The sequence below is a fragment of the Thalassophryne amazonica genome, chromosome 3, assembly GCF_902500255.1.
Source record: "Thalassophryne amazonica chromosome 3, fThaAma1.1, whole genome shotgun sequence".
NCBI lineage: Eukaryota > Metazoa > Chordata > Actinopteri > Batrachoidiformes > Batrachoididae > Thalassophryne > Thalassophryne amazonica.
In genome coordinates, this window is record NC_047105.1 from 2,811,676 (window position 1) to 2,831,127 (window position 19,452).

At 43.3% G+C, this 19,452-nt stretch overlaps 1 protein-coding gene across 1 annotated transcript in view; it reads right to left on the reverse strand.

Annotated features, from left to right (window-relative positions):
* Positions 1 to 8,457: 8,457 nt before the first annotated feature.
* Positions 8,458 to 19,452, reverse strand: part of LOC117505041 (protein SSUH2 homolog) — a 57,893-nt gene continuing 46,898 nt past the window's right edge. The window contains exons 11-12 of the mRNA XM_034164575.1: positions 12,532 to 12,639; positions 8,458 to 8,895 (exon numbers count right to left, since the gene is read on the reverse strand). Of these exons, the coding sequence (XP_034020466.1) occupies positions 8,755 to 8,895; positions 12,532 to 12,639 (249 nt within the window). The 3' untranslated portion in view covers positions 8,458 to 8,754. The remainder of the gene's footprint in view (positions 8,896 to 12,531; positions 12,640 to 19,452) is intronic.

The window sequence follows — 19,452 nt, forward strand, 5'->3', positions numbered from 1 at the left end:
TCAGAGTGATGCTGAAAAACTAATTCATGCATTTATTTCCTCTAGGCTGGACTATTGTAATTCATTATTATCAGGTTGTCCTAAAAGTTCCCTAAAAAGCCTTCAGTTAATTCAAAATGCTGCAGCTAGAGTGCTGACGGGGACTAGAAGGAGAGAGCATATCTCACCCATATTGGCCTCTCTTCATTGGCTTCCTGTTAATTCTAGAATAGAATTTAAAATTCTTCTTCTTACTTATAAGGTTTTGAATAATCAGGTCCCATCTTATCTTAGGGACCTCGTAGTACCATATCACCCTAATAGAGCGCTTCGCTCTCAGACTGCAGGCTTACTTGTAGTTCCTAGGGTTTGTAAGAGTAGAATGGGAGGCAGAGCCTTCAGCTTTCAGGCTCCTCTCCTGTGGAACCAGCTCCCAATTCAGATCAGGGAGACAGACACCCTCTCTACTTTTAAGATTAGGCTTAAAACTTTCCTTTTTGCTAAAGCTTATAGTTAGGGCTGGATCAGGTGACCCTGAACCATCCCTTAGTTATGCTGCTATAGACGTAGACTGCTGGGGGGTTCCCATGATGCACTGTTTCTTTCTCTTTTTGCTCTGTATGCACCACTCTGCATTTAATCATTAGTGATCGATCTCTGCTCCCCTCCACAGCATATCTTTTTCCTGGTTCTCTCCCTCAGCCCCAACCAGTCCCAGCAGAAGACTGCCCCTCCCTGAGCCTGGTTCTGCTGGAGGTTTCTTCCTGTTAAAAGGGAGTTTTTCCTTCCCACTGTAGCCAAGTGCTTGCTCACAGGGGGTCGTTTTGACCGTTGGGGTTTTACATCATTATTGTATGGCCTTGCCTTACAATATAAAGCGCCTTGGGGCAACTGTTTGTTGTGATTTGGCGCTATATAAAAAAAAAATTGATTGATTGATTGATTGTCTTGTTGAAACACCCATTTCAAGGGCATGTCCTCTTCAGCATAAGGCAACATGACCTCTTCAAGTATTCTGACATATCCAAACTGATCCATGATACCTGGTATGCGATATATAGGCCCAACACCATAGTAGGAGAAACATGCCCATATCATGATGCTTGCACCACCATGCTTCACTGTCTTCACTGTGAACTGTGGCTTGAATTCAGAGTTTGGGGGTCGTCTCACAAACTGTCTGCAGCTCTTGGACCCAAAAGAGAACAATTTTACTCTCATCAGTCCACAAAATATTCCTCCATTTCTCTTTAGGCCAGTTGATGTGTTCTTTGGCAAATTGTAACCTCTTCTGCACATGTCTTTTATTTAACAGAGGGACTTTGCGGGGGATTCTTGCAAATAAATTAGCTTCACACAGGCGTCTTCTAACTGTCACAGCACTTACAGGTAACTCCAGACTGTCTTTGATCATCCTGGAGCTGATCAATGGGTGAGCCTTTGCCATTCTGGTTATTCTTCTATCCATGTTGATGGTTGTTTTCTGTTTTCTTCCACGCGTCTCTGGTTTTTTTGTCCATTTTAAAGCATTGGAGATCATTGTAGATGAACAGCCTATAATTTTTTGCACCTGTGTATAAGTTTTCCCCTCTCCAATCAACTTTTTAATCAAACTACACTGTTCTTCTGAACAATGTCTTGAACGTCCCATTTTCCTCAGGCTTTCAAAGAGAAAAGCATGTTCAACAGGTGCTGGCTTCATCCTTAAATAGGGGACACCTGATTCACACCTGTTTGTTCCACAAAACTGATGAACTCACTGACTGAATGCCACACTACTATTATTGTGAACACCCCCTTTTCTATGAACACCTTTTCTACTTTTTTTTACTAATAGCCCAATTTCATAGCCTTAAGAGTGTGCATATCATGAATGCTTGGTCTTCTTGGATTTGTGAGAATCTACTGAATCTACTGGTACCTTGTTTCCCATGTAACAATAAGAAATATACTCAAAACCTGGATTAATCTTTTTAGTCACATAGCACTACTATTATTCTGAACACTACTGTACATACTTTCTCTGGGGGTTGGTGAGGTTTGACCTTGCAGCAAATTGGCGCCACTGTTATGATTGGGTGTCATAGTGTATTAGCGGTTAGCAATGTTGCCTCACATCGAGAAGGCTCCATGTTCTCCTGGCCCTTCTGAGTGGAGTTTGCGTGTTATCCCCATGTTTGTGTGAGTTCCCTCTGGTTTTCAAAGGCATGCAGGGTCAGTGAACTGGCCGACTCATGTGTGTGTGTGTGTGTGAGTGAATGCATCTGCCATGTGTAGGTCATGTGATAGACTGGTGGCTCACCCAGGGTGAACCCTAGCTGCCTCTTGACTGCTGGGATAGACACCAGGTCCTCTGTGACCTTTAATACAAATATGTGGGTCTAGAAAATGAATGAAGATGAAAAACTTGATCAGTGAACTGATGGACTAAATGAGTCCAGTTGACTCGACTCCACCTACCTGGATGCTTTCACATTATTATATCCACAAGTAAAGAGGACAGCAAATCAATAACATGAATCAAACTAAAAATATAGACAAAAATTAAATAACCCCTCTCAGCAATCAACAACAACTGAGGGCAGACAAGGAGGCGTTTCTTCATGGAATATGTGATCAGGTGATTCACTAAACAGCTTGTAGCTCAGCACAAAGAGATTTAAAAGAGTCAACAGAATTGGTTTTATCAGCAGGAAAGGTGAGACATATGAAATCCCGTGACCTGCTGACTTCTTTTTTACCCTTGAGAACACGGAGCACCTTGCTTAAAAAGATCAAGATTTAATGAAAAAGACCAACCGCAGCCCAGAGTCAATGAGGTGAGGCTCAAATACGAGTAATGTGGTCAACAAGGCAGATGAATACCTCGACTTTACTCCTCCAAACACTCTTCGGGTCTTTGTCTTGTTTAACTACGAGGTCTGTTAGAAAACTATCCAACCTTTTTACTTTTTTCAAAAACCATATGGATTTGAATCACGTGTGATTACATCAGCCAAGCTTGAACCTTCGTGCGCATGCGTGAGTTTTTTCACGCCTGTCGGTTGCGTCATTCGCCTGTGAGCAGCCTTTGGGTGAGCACTGGTCCACCCCCCTCGTCGGATTTTTATTGCGAATAAACGTCTGAACGATTTGGAGCATTGCTGCATCAAATTTTTCCAGAAACTGTGAGAGACCTCCAGGTGGACACTGTTCGGAAAATTCAGATGGCTTTCCGGGACGATTTTATGGGGATTACACAGATTAAGGAGTGTTACAGCCGGTTTAAAGACCGGCCACAGCGTCTGAGAGCGCGGCGCACTCTGAGCACCAATCGACAGGCTGAAACAACCAGATCATCATTTCCAAAGTGAAGGCTTTGTTGATCAGGGACGTCGTCTGACTTCCACAGAAATGGCAGGAGACGTGGACATCAGCACTTTTTCGGCACATTCCACTGTTACAGGAGTTTCTGTCATGGAAAGAGGAGCGGAGGGACGCGCCACGGAGCCACTCATGGCGCGGGACAAAAGCACCTCCGTGTTGGTCTCACAGGACGGCTTTCAGGTGGATTTCAGATGGCTGTCGGTGGCTTTTCAGTCGTGTGACTATCCGAGAAATTGAGCATGAGCCTGGACATGCCAGAACATGTCCTGTGAGGCTTCATCACGGCGTTGCTTTGCGCCATGCAGCTCTGTCCCGATGTGCGAATTTCTCCGCACGTCTGTCTCAATGTGCCGAAAAAGTGCTGATGTCCACATCTTCTGCAATTTCTGTGCTAGTCAGAGGACGTCCCGGATCAACACAGCGTTCAGTTTGGAAATGAACGGCACATTCCACTGTTACAGGAGTTTTTGTCATGGAAAGAGGAGCGGAGAAATTTGCACGTCAGGACGGAGCCACATGGCGCAAAGCAACGCTGTGATGAAGCCTCACAGGACATGTTCTGGCATGTCCAGCATATGCATAATTTCTCAGATACTCATGCGACTGAAAAGCCACCGAAAGCCGTCTGAATCTTCTGAATGGTGCAAGAGCTGGGCATGTTAGACCATGTCCTGTGAGACCAACATGGAGGTGCTTTTGTCCACGCCATTCGCGGCTCCGTGGCACATCCCTCCGCTCCTCTTTCCATGACAAAAACTCCTGTTAACAGTGGAATTTGCTGAAAAAGTCTTGATGTCCACGTCTTCTGCCATTTTTATGGAAGTCAGATGACGTCCCGGATCAACAAAGCCTTCACGTTGGAAATGATCTGGTTGTTTCAGCCTGTCGATCGGCGCTCGGAGCGCGGCGTACTCTCAGACGCTGTGGGCGGTCTTTAAACTGGCTGTAACACTCCTTAATCTGTGTAATCCCCATAAAATTGTCCCTGAAAGCCATCTGAATTTTCCGAATGGTGTCCACCTGGAGGTCTCTCACAGTTTCTGGAAAAAAATTGATGCAGCAAAGCTCCAAATCGTTCAGACATTTATTCGCAATAAAAATCCGACGAAAGGGGTGGACCAGTGCTCACACAAAGGCTGCTCACAGGCGAATGACGCAACCAACAGGCGTGAAAAAAGTCACGCATGCGCGTGAAGGTTTAAGCTTGTCTGATGCAATCACACGTGATTCAAATCCATATGGTTTTTGCAAAAAATAAAAAGGTCGGATAGTTTTCTAACAGACCTCGTATAAACGTTTCATCCAAAAGGTTTTTACATTTGTCCACGTCAGGTCTGGGAACATGTGCTGCTGGTGTCTTGGGTCCTGGATGCCAAGCACCCAGGAAAGGAATTGGTCCATATCTTCTTAAAAGTCACCATCTACTAGTCAACTGAAATGTTTGTCAAATACTTTTATGGATGGCATTACCCTGACCTCTAGTAATACTGTGATAAATCTTGGAGTCATTTTTGATCAGGATATGTCATTCAATGCGCATATTAAACAAATATGTAGGACTGCCTTTTTGCATTTGCGCAATATCTCTAAAATCAGAAAGGTCTTGTCTCAGAGTGATGCTGAAAAACTAATTCATGCATTTATTTCCTCTAGGCTGGACTATTGTAATTCATTATTATCAGGTTGTCCTAAAAGTTCCCTAAAAAGCCTTCAGTTAATTCAAAATGCTGCAGCTAGAGTACTGACAGGGACTAGAAGGAGAGAGCATATCTCACCCATATTGGCCTCTCTTCATTGGCTTCCTGTTAATTCTAGAATAGAATTTAAAATTCTTCTTCTTACTTATAAGGTTTTGAATAATCAGGTCCCATCTTATCTTAGGGACCTCATAGTACCATATCACCCCAATAGAGCGCTTCGCTCTCAGACTGCAGGCTTACTTGTAGTTCCTAGGGTTTGTAAGAGTAGAATGGGAGGCAGAGCCTTCAGCTTTCAGGCTCCTCTCCTGTGGAACCAGCTCCCAATTCAGATCAGGGAGACAGACACCCTCTCTACTTTTAAGATTAGGCTTAAAACTTTCCTTTTTGCTAAAGCTTATAGTTAGGGCTGGATCAGGTGACCCTGAACCATCCCTTAGTTATGCTGCTATAGACTTAGACTGCTGGGGGGTTCCCATGATGCACTGAGTGTTTCTTTCTCTTTTTGCTCTGTATGCACCACTCTGCATTTAATCATTAGTGATCGATCTCTGCTCCCCTCCACAGCATGTCTTTTTCCTGGTTCTCTCCCTCAGCCCCAACCAGTCCCAGCAGAAGACTGCCCCTCCCTGAGCCTGGTTCTGCTGGAGGTTTCTTCCTGTTAAAAGGGAGTTTTTCCTTCCCACTGTCGCCAAGTGCTTGCTCACAGGGGGTCGTTTTGACCGTTGGGGTTTTTACTTAATTATTGTATGGCTTTTGCCTTACAATATAAAGCGCCTTGGGGCAACTGTTTGTTGTGATTTGGCGCTATATAAATAAAATTGATTTGATTTTATGAAACGATCAACGATGTAGTGGTGCAGCTTAGCTGAAATATGTACATATAAAAGCACCAAATTTAGCACACATATTCTAAATGAACTAATAGTTATTTTCAGATGTCAAGGCATCCTGGAGCAAATTGGTTGAGTTAATAAGGTTTTCAAAAGGAGTGGTTTGGACCACTTGGCATGCTTAGTTATCATCTTACAGGCTTACATATGTCACATGTCATAGAATCCAGTGGATGTCAACCTTGTTTGACCTTTACTTTGGAGACCAAGCATTCAACACAGTCAAAACTATTCCATTTATTACTCATATTAGTTCAACCAATAATTTGCCAATTTACTAATAAAATCCTCGTTAGTCATCATAGTAACTCGTACGCAAACTGCACCATGCTGTTGTTGCTAAATTTTGAACATCTTGAAGTTAAGCGCCAGCCTCAGAGAGGAGCCTTGTTAACTGAAGATAACACCTCTAAGAGCCTCGTTCTCCCACCATAGTTGAATAAACCCTCCCGTAGCAAAAAAAGAAAAAAAAAAAAAAAAAAAAAAACATGCTGCGGCTCGTTATTCATCCTTCATTATTTGGTGGGACCAGAGCTGTAGATGAAAACATGGGTCATTCTTCCAATAATCACTACACACCCACGCGTGGCTCATGATTCATGGCTTATTATCCTGTGGGACCGAGACTTAACCGTCCTAATTCCAGTTAGACACAATCCAACCACTAGGGGCAGTGTGCAGCCACACTGCCCCTAGTGGTTGGATTATGTCTAACATCTCAGCATCTCCACCTCTCCAAAGTAACGATCTACCTGCTGCAGAAGAAGTAGTCAGAGACTCCATCTCCATGGCACAACAGCTGTGTTTTGGTAAACTATGAGTCCAGTAATCTGTAGGGGACCCCACGTCTCAGGATGTCCCAAAGAGCAGTCTGATCACCTAAACCAAATATTTTTCTGATGCGATGTAGTTGATTATTATATGGTACATGATTTTGCCAACTTCTGATTGGCCCATTCGCCACTTTCTGAGCTGTACCACGTGCCGAGTTGACTGCTGGTGGAGCCGAGTACACCTCGCGTGCAGCGTAGTGCTAGCCAATCAAGCTACGCCTTCTATCGATAACGACCAATCAGATAACGTGATACAACGCCTACTTTGGCCAGCGTCGAGTTGCGTCATCATGACGCCACAGGAAGCTCAGCCCCGGTGTGAAAGGGGCTTCAGAGATTGTGCTCATGAAGTATTTTGGACCTGTTGGTGCAGTATGACAGTAATAATAAAGAGCTGAACCTTGAGATTGATTTTTCAGTTTTACTGTGTTTGACACTAAAACTGAGATGTGGTGCTTCACAGCTGGCTGAAGGATCAACCAGCAGAACCCTGGTACCAGAGATGTCCAACATCCTGTCAGAAAGATTGGTCTTACGCAGGAGAGGTGGAACAAGGTGTAGGATTTGAGCAATGTAGTGCTTTGCCTGGTGTGTAACAGGCTGAAGTCCACTGGACCACAGATGAAAAGCCACTGTTTCACAGGTTCCTCAAACAAATGCCTCCTGGTCTACACTCAGAACCATCACACCTCACTTTCTCAGCTTCCTGTACAGCCTGGAATTTCCACTGAGCCATGGCGACTCCAACACAGCCCCTGGCAACTTTGAGGATGTTGCTAGGAAAAATAACTCCCATAATTCCTTTGGGTCACCTAATATGTTCGTGTTTGCGAGTCGTCCCTGGGAGGTTTTGTGAAACACTCTGATCTTGAAGTCTCCACATCGAGCAAACTGTAGTCTGCACAACTTCAAGTGGATCCACAGGGAGGCTACAACAAGGCTTTACAATTTAAAAAGACTTTATTTCCCCCCCCCAAAAAAGAAAGAAAGAATGCCACTGAAGCTGTCATAGAGGTTTTACATATTTCAAGAAAAGATCAATGTAACATTATTCATACTGTGATGACGTCACGACCAGGTTCAGTGAAATCTGATATTTTATTTCAGGTCGACCGCAGTCCTGTGATGTCATAAACCACAAAAAACAAACAAACAAACAAATAACAGAAATACAAATCGTACCTTCAACAGGACCCAGTCAGGGCTACAGGGACCGTGTCCAAGAGGTTAAATCAGGGGTCAGAGGTCAGATACTGGCATGCAAACAGACAAAATCATCATTTTGGACAAAAACACAACAGGACCTCAACATGTTCTTCAGCACAGCTTTTGAAAATAATCCTACTGTCTGATTAGTCAGCAGAGATCAGCTCCCCTGAGGACCAGAATACATTAACCCATAGTAACATAGAGTAACAAGAGTATAATCAGGAGTGGTTAATAGTGGCTCATATATATATATATATATATATATATATATATATATATATATATATATATATATATATATATATATATATATATATATATATATATGTGAGACGAAGGCGAACAGCTCTGCCTCCACTGCTCTGACGGCCATATTGGGAGGGGCGTCCAAAACAACGCCAACATGTCTTTAAAAACATTCACCTGGTTTTTATTAAAATGCCTTAATTATTTAATTTAATATTCTGCATCATTACCAATTTGGAATTTTATTGAAAAATGTTTTTTTTTTTAACCCCCATTAAGAAACTACTGTTCAGTTTCATGTAAATTAGTTCTTTCACCAAATGAGGTTTAATCAGCAACACTTTAAAAATGTATTTTGTGTTTCTAACCATGACTTTCTGTTGTGATTCTTCAGCTGAGAGTGTGTTATAGACACACAATGTGTAGACGTGTTGCTATGGTGACTCCCTCACAACATGGCAGCACAGGTTACATATCACTTTGTGGGCGTGTCACATCCGTAGCAGACACAGGTGTCGTCTGTGGGCGTGTCTACAGGATGACACAGCAGCAGGTCTCAGGATAATTCTGGACGCTGACACAGTTCTCGATGCCAAAGACGAAGTAGACGTGAGAGTTTCCTTTCCACTTATAGTTGACCTTAGTGATCGGAATTAACTCAACCGTCTGTCTCTGAGACACAGGGAGACAGAAAAGACAGCTAGATGTTAACTGAAGGCTGAACAATGTTGGTTCACTAATGAATCGTCACATCCTGGTAAATAAGCTACATTTATATCACGCTTTTCCATCTGCATCAAGAGCTCAAAGTGCTTTACAATGATGCCTCACACACAGACACACCGAGGTCAGGTTGCACACCAGGAGCAACTAGGGCATTAGTGATTTTCCATTCAGGCTGGGATTTGAACCGAGGATCCTCTGGTCTGAAGCCCAACGCTTAACCACTAGACCATCACCTCCCCACATCAGGGTGTGTGAGAGGTGAAGCTGTTTGGTGGTGACTGAATATTTTATCTGAGTGAATGAGTGGTTTGAATGTGCGGTTGGTGCCGTCGGACCCGACACCTTCAGGTAGCTGTGTTGTGATGTGGCACTATACAAATAAAAATTAAATGAAATAAACTGATCATCTAAAGTCCTGGCCAAGGTAGAGTGGGAGAGTTTAAATCTAGTGTTAATATTCATATTTCAAACCACCCCAGATAAGAAAAAAGAGGCACAGAGGGGAAAGTAAAAAAAAAGAGGCACAGGGGGGAAAGTAAAAAAAAAGAGGCACAGAGGGGAAAGTAAAAAAAAAAAAAAGAGGCACAGGGGGGAAAGTAAAAAAAAAAGAGGCACAGGGGGGAAAGTAAAAAAAAAAAAGAGGCACAGAGGGGAAAGTAAAAAAAAAAGAGGCACACAGGGGAAAGTAAAAAAAAGAGGCACAGAGGGGAAAGTAAAAAAAAAAAAGAGGCACAGGGGGGAAAGTAAAAAAAGAGGCACGGGGGGAAGTAAAAAAAAAGAGGCACAGAGGGGAAAGTAAAAAAAAAAAGAGGCACAGGGCAAAAGTAAAAAAAGAGGCACAGGGGGGAAAGTAAAAAAAAAGAGGCACAGGGGGGAAAGTAAAAAAAAAAGAGGCACAGGGGGGAAAGTAAAAAAAGAGGCACGGGGGGAAAGTAAAAAAAAAAGAGGCACAGAGGGGAAAGTAAAAAAAAAAAAGAGGCACAGGGGCAAAAGTAAAAAAAGAGGCACAGGGGGGAAAGTAAAAAAAAAAGAGGCACAGGGGGGAAAGTAAAAAAAGAGGCACAGGGGGGAAAGTAAAAAAAAGAGGCACAGGGGGGAAAGTAAAAAAAAGAGGCACAGGGGGGAAAGTAAAAAAAAAGAGGCACAGGGGGGAAAGTAAAAAAAAAGAGGCACAGAGGGGAAAGTAAAAAAAAAAGAGGCACAGGGGCAAAAGTAAAAAAAGAGGCACAGGGGGGAAAGTAAAAAAAAAGAGGCACAGGGGGGAAAGTAAAAAAAAAAAGAGGCACAGGGGCAAAAGTAAAAAAAGAGGCACAGGGGGGAAAGTAAAAAAAAAAGAGGCACAGGGGGGAAAGTAAAAAAAAAAGAGGCACAGGGGGGAAAGTAAAAAAAAAGAGGCACAGGGGGGAAAGTAAAAAAAAGAGGCACAGGGGGGAAAGTAAAAAAAAAAGAGGCACAGAGGGGAAAGTAAAAAAAAAGAGGCACAGGGGGGAAGTAAAAAAAAAGAGGCACGGGGGGAAAGTAAAAAAAAAGAGGCACAGAGGGGAAAGTAAAAAAACAAAAGAGGCACAGAGGGGAAAGTAAAAAAAGAGGCACGGGGGAAAGTAAAAAAAAGAGGTACAGGGGGGAAAGTAAAAAAAAAGAGGCACAGAGGGGAAAGTAAAAAATAAAAAGAGGCACAGAGGGGAAAGTAAAAAAAAAAGAGGCACAGAAGGGAAAGTAAAAAAAAAGAGGCACAGGGGGGAAAGTAAAAAAAGAGGCACAGGGGGGAAAGTAAAAAAAGAGGCATGGGGGAAGTAAAAAAAAAAGAGGCACAGAGGGGAAAGTAAAAAAAAAGAGTCACAGGGGCAAAAGTTAAAAAAAAGAGGCACAGGGGGAAAGTAAAAAAAAAAGAGGCACAGGGGGGAAAGTAAAAAAAGAGGCACAGGGGGGAAGTAAAAAAAAGAGGCACAGGGGAGAAAGTAAAAAAAAAAAAAGAGGCACAGAGGGGAAAGTAAAAAAAAAAAAGAGGCACAGGGGCGAAAGTAAAAAAAAAAGAGGCACAGGGGGAAAGTAAAAAAAAAAAAGAGGCACAGGGGGGAAAGTAAAAAAAAAGAGACACAGGGGGGAAAGTAAAAAAAAAAAAAGAGGCACAGGGGGGAAAGTAAAAAAAAGAGGCACAGGGGGGAAAGTAAAAAAAAAAGAGGCACAGAGGGGAAGAAAAAAAAAGAGGCACAAGGGAGAAAGTAAAAAAAAGAGGCACAGGGGGAAAGTAAAAAAAAGAGGCACAGAGGGGAAAGTAAAAAAAAAAAGAGGCACGGGGGGAAAGTAAAAAAAAAGAGGCACAGAGGGGAAAGTAAAAAAAAAGAGGCACAGAGGGGAAAGTAAAAAAAAAAGAGGCACAGGGGTGAAAGTAAAAAAAAAAAGTGGCACAGAGGGGAAAGTAAAAAAAAAAAAGAGTAAAGTAAAAAATGAGGTTATTTGACTGTTTGACTGTCTGGCCTTTGTTTTCTACCTTATTCAGCTCAGGAACAGATAAAGATCATCATGTCTGACAGAGGCACAGGGGGGTGCTGGGGGTCCTGTTAGTCCTCTCCAGTGAAGATGAGCCCTAGACGGCAGCGTGAGGACTCAGGTGTTCAGAGCCTGTATTTTAACAGGCTGTAGCTTTGTTTTTCTGTTAGTATCCTGTTACACCATGTGGGAGTTGAGTCCACACTCCTTGCTGAAGTCGCGGGTGTTGAAAGGAGGATTTAAGCCTCTGTGAGTTTTTCCTCCTTTGGTTTATTTTCCACCTCGGTAACCCTCCGCAGCTTTTCGCTCACATGCTGAGGTGAGGAATGGCAGGCACTTACCGTCCGGTTGTGTTTATTTCTGATAGAGACCATGAATGGTCTCAAAGGGGGGATTTGTCACAGGTACGTTAGTCCTGTTGTGAAACTATTGTCACGCTGTGTGAAAAAGCCACAGTCACTCATTGGGACCCGTCACACCCTTAAATCTACACGTGGGTTCAACCTGCTGCTAACAAGCTGCTAAAGTGTCAAAGAGACGACTCCAAGGAAAAAGGCAGGAGGCCCACCCCACCAGGGGAGAGGTCAGAGGTCAGAGTCCAGCTGCAAGGTGAGGGAGAAGGAGCGTTCAAAACTCTGTATTCAGTACCTGTATTCTTTTTTTCTTTTTTAAATCAGTACAAGGTTTCAATAAATTTCTTGACTGATAAAAAAAACACATGGCAGCCATTCACGATTAACGAACACAACAGCATCTCCAGCTCCGCCTCCCGTCTTTTTGTTCACACAGTTTGTCATTTGTGTGTTTAAACTTGTCCACCTTTACCATCTCTAACTATTCTATACAGAGCTGAAGCTTTACACTGAAGGAGCTGAACAGGAAATAGAAAATACAACACGGTGCTTTTCTGTCAATCACATTCTATCAAATTACATGTTATTGAGCCATAAAGGTTGTTCAGCTTAAAAATACAGGGTTCATATTTGGATACATTGTTCTCTATCGCCCTCTAGTGGCCAACTGCTGTGGCAAAGTAAGCTTTTATTGTTGAATGATAGAGGAAGTGACACTAGCAGCTGAGTGCTGGTTTACCTGCTGCAGGATCCTGGAGCTCTGAGCATACTTGCTTTGGTGTTCTCGTACAAGACGCGATGAGGCCTCAGAGATGGCCGGGTTTGGAAAACCCACCAAAGGATAACCCTGGAGAGCAACCATGAACATGGCCAAGGATGAATAAAAACACCAACTTTTATTTAAATTCTCATTAAAATAATAATAATAATAAAAAAATAATAATAATAGAGGATCCAGAGTTTTCTGGTTCTACTTGAAGCTGTGACTGGAGAAGCAACAGACAAGAATGTCTCCAATCAGCGGTCTGTCAAATCGCATCCGCAGGTCTGTCAAATCGCATCCGCAGTCAAAGGTCTGTCAAATCACAGCCGCAGTCAAAGGTCTGTCAAATCACAGCCGCAGTCAAAAATCTGTCAAATCGCAGCCGCAGTCAAAAATCTGTCAAATCGCAACCGCAGTCAAAGGTCTGTCAAATCACAGCCGCAGTCAAAAATCTGTCAAATCGCAGCCGCAGTCAAAGGTCTGTCAAATCGCAGCGGCAGTCAAAAATCTGTCAAATCGCAGCCGCAGTCAAAGGTCTGTCAAATCGCAGCCGCAGTCAAAAATCTGTCAAATCGCAGCGGCAGTCAAAGGTCTGTCAAATCGCAGCCGCAGTCAAAAATCTGTCAAATCGCAGCCGCAGTCAAAAATCTGTCAAATCGCAGCCGCAGTCAAAGGTCTGTCAAATCGCAGCCGCAGTCAAAAATCTGTCAAATCGCAGCCGCAGTCAAAGGTCTGTCAAATCGCAGCCGTAGTCAAAAATCTGTCAAATCGCAGCCGCAGTCAAAAATCTGTCAAATCTGCAGCCGCAATCAAAAATCTGTCAAATCGCAGCCGCAGTCAAAAATCTGTCAAATCGCAGCCGCAGTCAAAGGTCTGTCAAATCTGCAGCCGCAGTCAAAAATCTGTCAAATCGCAGCTGCAGTCAAAGGTCTGTCAAATCTGCAGCCGCAGTCAAAAATCTGTCAAATCGCAGCCGCAGTCAAAGGTCTGTCAAATCACAGCCGCAGTCAAAAATCTGTCAAATCGCAGCCGCAGTCAAAAATCTGTCAAATCGCAGCCGCAGTCAAAGGTCTGTCAAATCACAGCCGCAGTCAAAAATCTGTCAAATCGCAGCCGCAGTCAAAAATCTGTCAAATCGCAGCCGCAGTCAAAGGTCTGTCAAATCACAGCCGCAGTCAAAAATCTGTCAAATCGCAGCCGCAGTCAAAGGTCTGTCAAATCTGCAGCCGCAGTCAAAATCTGTCAAATCGCAGCCGCAGTCAAAGGTCTGTCAAATCGCAGCCGCAGTCAAAGGTCTGTCAAATCGCAGCCGCAGTCAAAGGTCTGTCAAATCGCAGCCGCAGTCAAAGGTCTGTCAAATCGCAGCCGCAGTCAAAAGTCTCTTCAATCACATCCAATCAAGCTTCAATGTTGTTGTGGGTGTTTTTGTTGCTCCCGTCACTTGGGTCCTTTGTGCACTCAAACAGACTGACTTAGGTAATCTGAAAAGGCCACAGAACAAAGCCAGAAACTGCTTTTTTGATTTAATGTTACAAAACAGTCATGTGTGAAGTGAATGTTTGAGATGCGGGTTCCAACAGGTTGACTGACACATTCAGGGCTGTGAAATGAAAATTGTGAAATCCAAGGAAAATTTGCAGGGGGTCTGGGGGGGTGCAGCGGCCAGGAGCTGGGGTCTAGGGCCCTGTGGGGCCCCAGAATTAAATTTTTATCTAATGACACTTTTTCAGCATCTCCTGGAAGAACAAATCTCAAAATTAGTGGATATTTAAATGATCCTACATTCAACCTTATATTTGACCTGTCAATGATGATGTTGAAATAACAGAATATGACGTGGAAGTAGGACCTGGAATGATTTTCCTTTTAACAATCTTTCTCGCCATCTTCTCTCTGTGCGACGTCGGTCCGTGACACAGACATGCTGCACAAATGTTCTTTTAAAAACTTGAAAGCTCTAAAAGTTTGGGATGTCCACATGCTAAGTTTAGCTTAAGCGTCGCACAGGAGCCACACAGCGTCGCCGCAACAACCAACCAGTCCCACTTTATGACAACTGTCGTAACAGCTACGCTTTGAGTGGCATTTTTCCTCCGCGAAACTCCGCGGATCCAAGGAAACTGATGCGTTGCGATCACAATGAAGTTCCTCTGGTCAAAATCGGCTGCAGATTAACGGATATCATGTTTTATGATGAAATCCAAAAATGAGCCTTACCAAGTCTGTGGAGCAAGATTGACCCCTTGTGGACAAATTGGGGAAGGGCATGTAACTAACGTACAGTATTATAAATGTGTAACCACATTTAAAAAAATTGTACTTTGTTGTTGTAACCCGGAAACAAAGAAAGAGGAAAAGAAAATCTGCAACCACATGTTGTTTAAACTCATTTCTTGTTTGTGCGCACCAACAAGAAATTACTTTTCCCTTTTTTTTCTACATATAACTTTTACTCAACTTTTGTAAAGTTAAACGCGCAGGCGCATTTAACTTCCTTTGACGATTTTTCAAATTAAAACCTTTTTCTTCTTGAACTCCAAATTCACCTCGTCAACCATTTTTGTATCAAATTTTTGATTTGATCTGGCTTCCAAAAATAACAAAGAAAGACAAATTTTTGTTATGGCGAATAGAAAATAAAGACACTTAAGCCTTTATTCTGACGATCCCAGATGCCAAGTTCTGCAGAGATAAAAACATCCAGGTCAGCTGAGCCGGCAACAGCGAGTGAGCTACTGATGCAAGTCACAGCATAACAACTGAAAGAGCCCCTGGTAACCAATGAAACCGGGCGTGGTGACCGGCAGAGTCTCTCTGCCAAGGTACCGGAAACAGCTTCGCTGACGGACGGTTCATCAACTGAAAACGAGCATCCAAGTAAGACCGAGGCATGGTGTCAGAAATAAACAGAGTGGCTTTCTTTAATTCTATTCACCGTCACTAACCATCTCACGTTAATAAATGCCAAAGTAAATTGCCTGATGATTAAGACAGAATTCATTCTTAATCTCCCGCAACTAAACCAAGTTATCTGAACGTTATATAATAATTGCTCAGGGAACGTCATCATCATCAAATTGCTTACTGTGATATGTCCTGTTATTTAACTCCTGACTGAGTTAAAATAAATGTTTTAAATGTGTGAAGTTGTCTGTGATTTGTATGGTTTTACAGAGGGGTCGGACTTGACCTGTAGAACTTACTACTGTAAGATTAGAGACTGATTTTAATATTTCCTGTTGACTGATCCTAAAATCAGTGATATTATAAGCTTGTTATAATATCATTCAGTCATAGGTGATGCCCCCAGTATTCGAGGTAAAATTATCCACAAGTGATAATTACAAAAAAATCCTAAAACACATCTTCCCGCTACACAGTCAAAGAGCCACAGGAAAAACACAGGAAAAACACCTCCGTGTTGATAACCATTTGTAAAATCCAGACGGCTTTTGGTGGCTTTCAGTTGAGTGAGTATCTGAGAAATTGTTTAACAGCAGGGCATGTTCCAACTTGTCCTTAAGGCTTCCAACGGAGGTGTTTTTCCTGTGGCGGGCGAGCCGACGCACCAATCGGTCCGCATGTCTTATTAAAAAAATCTCCTTTAACATTGGAATGTCCGGATAAACTGCTGATTCCGACCTCTTCTGAAAGTTCTCTGCTCTCTCACGACGTCCTGGGTCAACAGAGGCTTACATTTGGAGGTTTTCAGCTTGAAACAGGATGATGACGTCGCATCGGAGCGCTGCGTGACGTCCCGCTCTGTGGGAAGTCCGTACAGCGATAGAAACAATCCAAAATCTCTCATCAGCCGTTAAAAGTTTCACCGAAAACCAGCTGAATTTCTCGAATGGTGTCCTCTCGGATGTGCCTCACAGTTTTTGAAAATATTTTGATCAAGAACAGCGCCAGTCTCTCAGCAACTTCTCAAACAATGAAAATCCGACAAGGGGGCTGGACCACTCCTTCCACAAGGCGTGCTCACAGGCGAATGACGTCACCGACAGGCGTGATAAAAAAATAATAAGGTCGGATACTTTTCTCACAGACCTCGTATATATATATATATATATATATATATATATATATATATATATATATATATATATATATACACACACACACACACACACACACACACACTGTAATGTTTCTTTATATTTTAATTTAAGAAATATTTTTTATTTGTCCCAATCAGGAACATCTGCTGTGCAGACAACCTAAATACAGATGCGCTTCAAAAATGTCCATTGATTAGCTGAACAACATGAAGTCCATTTAGAAGAAAACATCTCTGCTCTTGTTACGTATGTTGATTTTGCCTTGCCTCCACATCTCAGATCTGCCCAGCTGATCAGCAGCACCTGCCAGCTGATGCCCACCTGGGAGTACAAAAGTCCAGCGTGCCACATGCTCCAGAGCATCTGGGTTTCTTCTGCTGCAGCATGTTTTTCTTTCATTAACCTTTTGTTGTATTTTTCTTTCTTTTTGTTATGTTTGTTAATAATAAAGTGTTATAATTTTTTGAGCACCTTCCACTTGTGCCTTCTTTTCTTTTTTTTGTATCTGTCAGTTGCGTTGCCAGTGCCCTAGACAGTGGCACGTAACAGATTTGGGGGCTCGTCCGGGATTGCCGCTGGTTGGACCGGATTGGGGACTGGTTTGTGTGGTGATGTACAATGTTTCTCTGTCTATGTGTGTGTGGAGGTTGTGGTGCGCTCCGGTGTGGGCGTGTTTGTGCTTTTGTGGCTTTGTTTTTTGTTGTGAATCCCAGTTTAGATTAGGGGGTGTCCAGCTTGGTGGATTTTTGTTCACCATTCCATCGGGTGCCTGTTTTTTGGTCTGAGGGATGGCTACGTTTAATTTGGAGGAGTTTGTGACTTAACTGTCACTTTCTGAGTTTAACTCCTGTAGAAAGAGTGATTTACTTGGAATCGCCCGGCATTGTGATGTTCCCGTCTCCTCTGGTTTCCGTGTGAGTGAGGTATGGGAAGCTGTGCTGCCTGTGTTGGTTAGCAGAGGCGTTTTTGTTTTTCAGTGTGTGACGATTCCGTGTGTGTGATGAAGAGACTGCGGGGGAGGCAGTGGCGTCCCCGGTGCGTCTCAGTCAGGAGAGCTGTCGTGGGTGAGCTCTCCAGACGTGTATGAGGCGAAGGCTTGTGTTGCCATTTGGAGGATTTATCTGTAAATAAATGTTATCTGTCACATTATGCGAAAAAAAAGGAATGTAAAGACTGACAAACGTGTTTGCGGGTGGCAAGGCTTTACAACAATTTACAATTTACAACAAGGTCTTGTCTCAGAGTGATGCTGAAAAACTAATTCATGCATTTATTTCCTCTAGGCTGGACTATTGTAATTCATTATTATCAGGTTGTCCTAAAAGTTCCCTGAAAAGCCTTCAGTTAATTCAAAATGCTGCAGCTAGAGTACTGACGGGGACTAGAAGGAGAGAGCATATCTCACCCATATTGGCCTCTCTTCATTGGCTTCCTGTTAATTCTAGAATAGAATTTAAAATTCTTCTTCTTACTTATAAGGTTTTGAATAATCAGGTCCCATCTTATCTTAGGGACCTCATAGTACCATATCACCCCAATAGAGCGCTTCGCTCTCAGACTGCAGGCTTACTTGTAGTTCCTAGGGTTTGTAAGAGTAGAATGGGAGGCAGAGCCTTCAGCTTTCAGGCTCCTCTCCTGTGGAACCAGCTCCCAATTCAGATCAGGGAGACAGATACCCTCTCTACTTTTAAGATTAGGCTTAAAACTTTCCTTTTTGCTAAAGCTTATAGTTAGGGCTGGATCAGGTGACCCTGAACCATCCCTTAGTTATGCTGCTATAGACGTAGACTGCTGGGGGGTTCCCATGATGCACTGAGTGTTTCTTTCTCTTTTTGCTCTGTATGCACCACTCTGCATTTAATCATTAGTGATTGATCTCTGCTCCCCTCCACAGCATGTCTTTTTCCTGGTTCTCTCCCTCAGCCCCAACCAGTCCCAGCAGAAGACTGCCCCTCCCTGAGCCTGGTTCTGCTGGAGGTTTCTTCCTGTTAAAAGGGAGTTTTTCCTTCCCACTGTCGCCAAGTGCTTGCTCACAGGGGGTCGTTTTGACCATTGGGGTTTTACATAATTATTGTATGGCCTTGCCTTACAATATAAAGCGCCTTGGGGCAACTGTTTGTTGTGATTTGGTGCTATATAAATAAAATTGATTTGATTTGATCCGTACCATACATTTGGACAGAAGAATGTGAAAAGGCTTTTCTAGCAGCTAAGTCACTCCTGTGTAGTTATTTTAGCCCCAGACTGCTCTTGGCCTTTTCGCATGGAAGTTGGTGCAAGTACCAACTAGTGCCATTGATGCTGGCGCCGTGCTTTTACAGGAGGATGAGACTGGAGTCCCCCATCCAGTCTCATTCTTTTCTACCAAATTTAAAAAGCAGCAGCTCCCTTTGTCAACAATTGAAAAGGAGACATTGGCTATGCTCCTAGCCCTTCAACATTTCAATGTGTATGTTGGTTCTACTAATGTTCTGGTTTCTGTGTCAACAGACCACAACCCTCTTGCTTTTTTTAGCCCAGATGTACAATCAGAACCAACGGCTGATGCGGTGGGCCGTCCTGGCTCAGAACTACAACCTGCACATCGTTCACAAGAAGGGGAAGGATAACACTGTAGCTGATACCCTATCGCGAGACTGAAGGCCACCATCACCACTTTGTTGTGAGTGGTGGTGGGCTCGGCTTTTATGGGGGGAGGTGTTACGTATGTTGATTTTGGCTTGCCTCCACGTCTCAGATCCGCCCAGCTGATCAGCAGCACCTGCCAGCTGACGCCCACCTGGGAGTACAAAAGTCTAGCATGCCACATGCTCCAGAGCATCTGGATTTCTTCTGC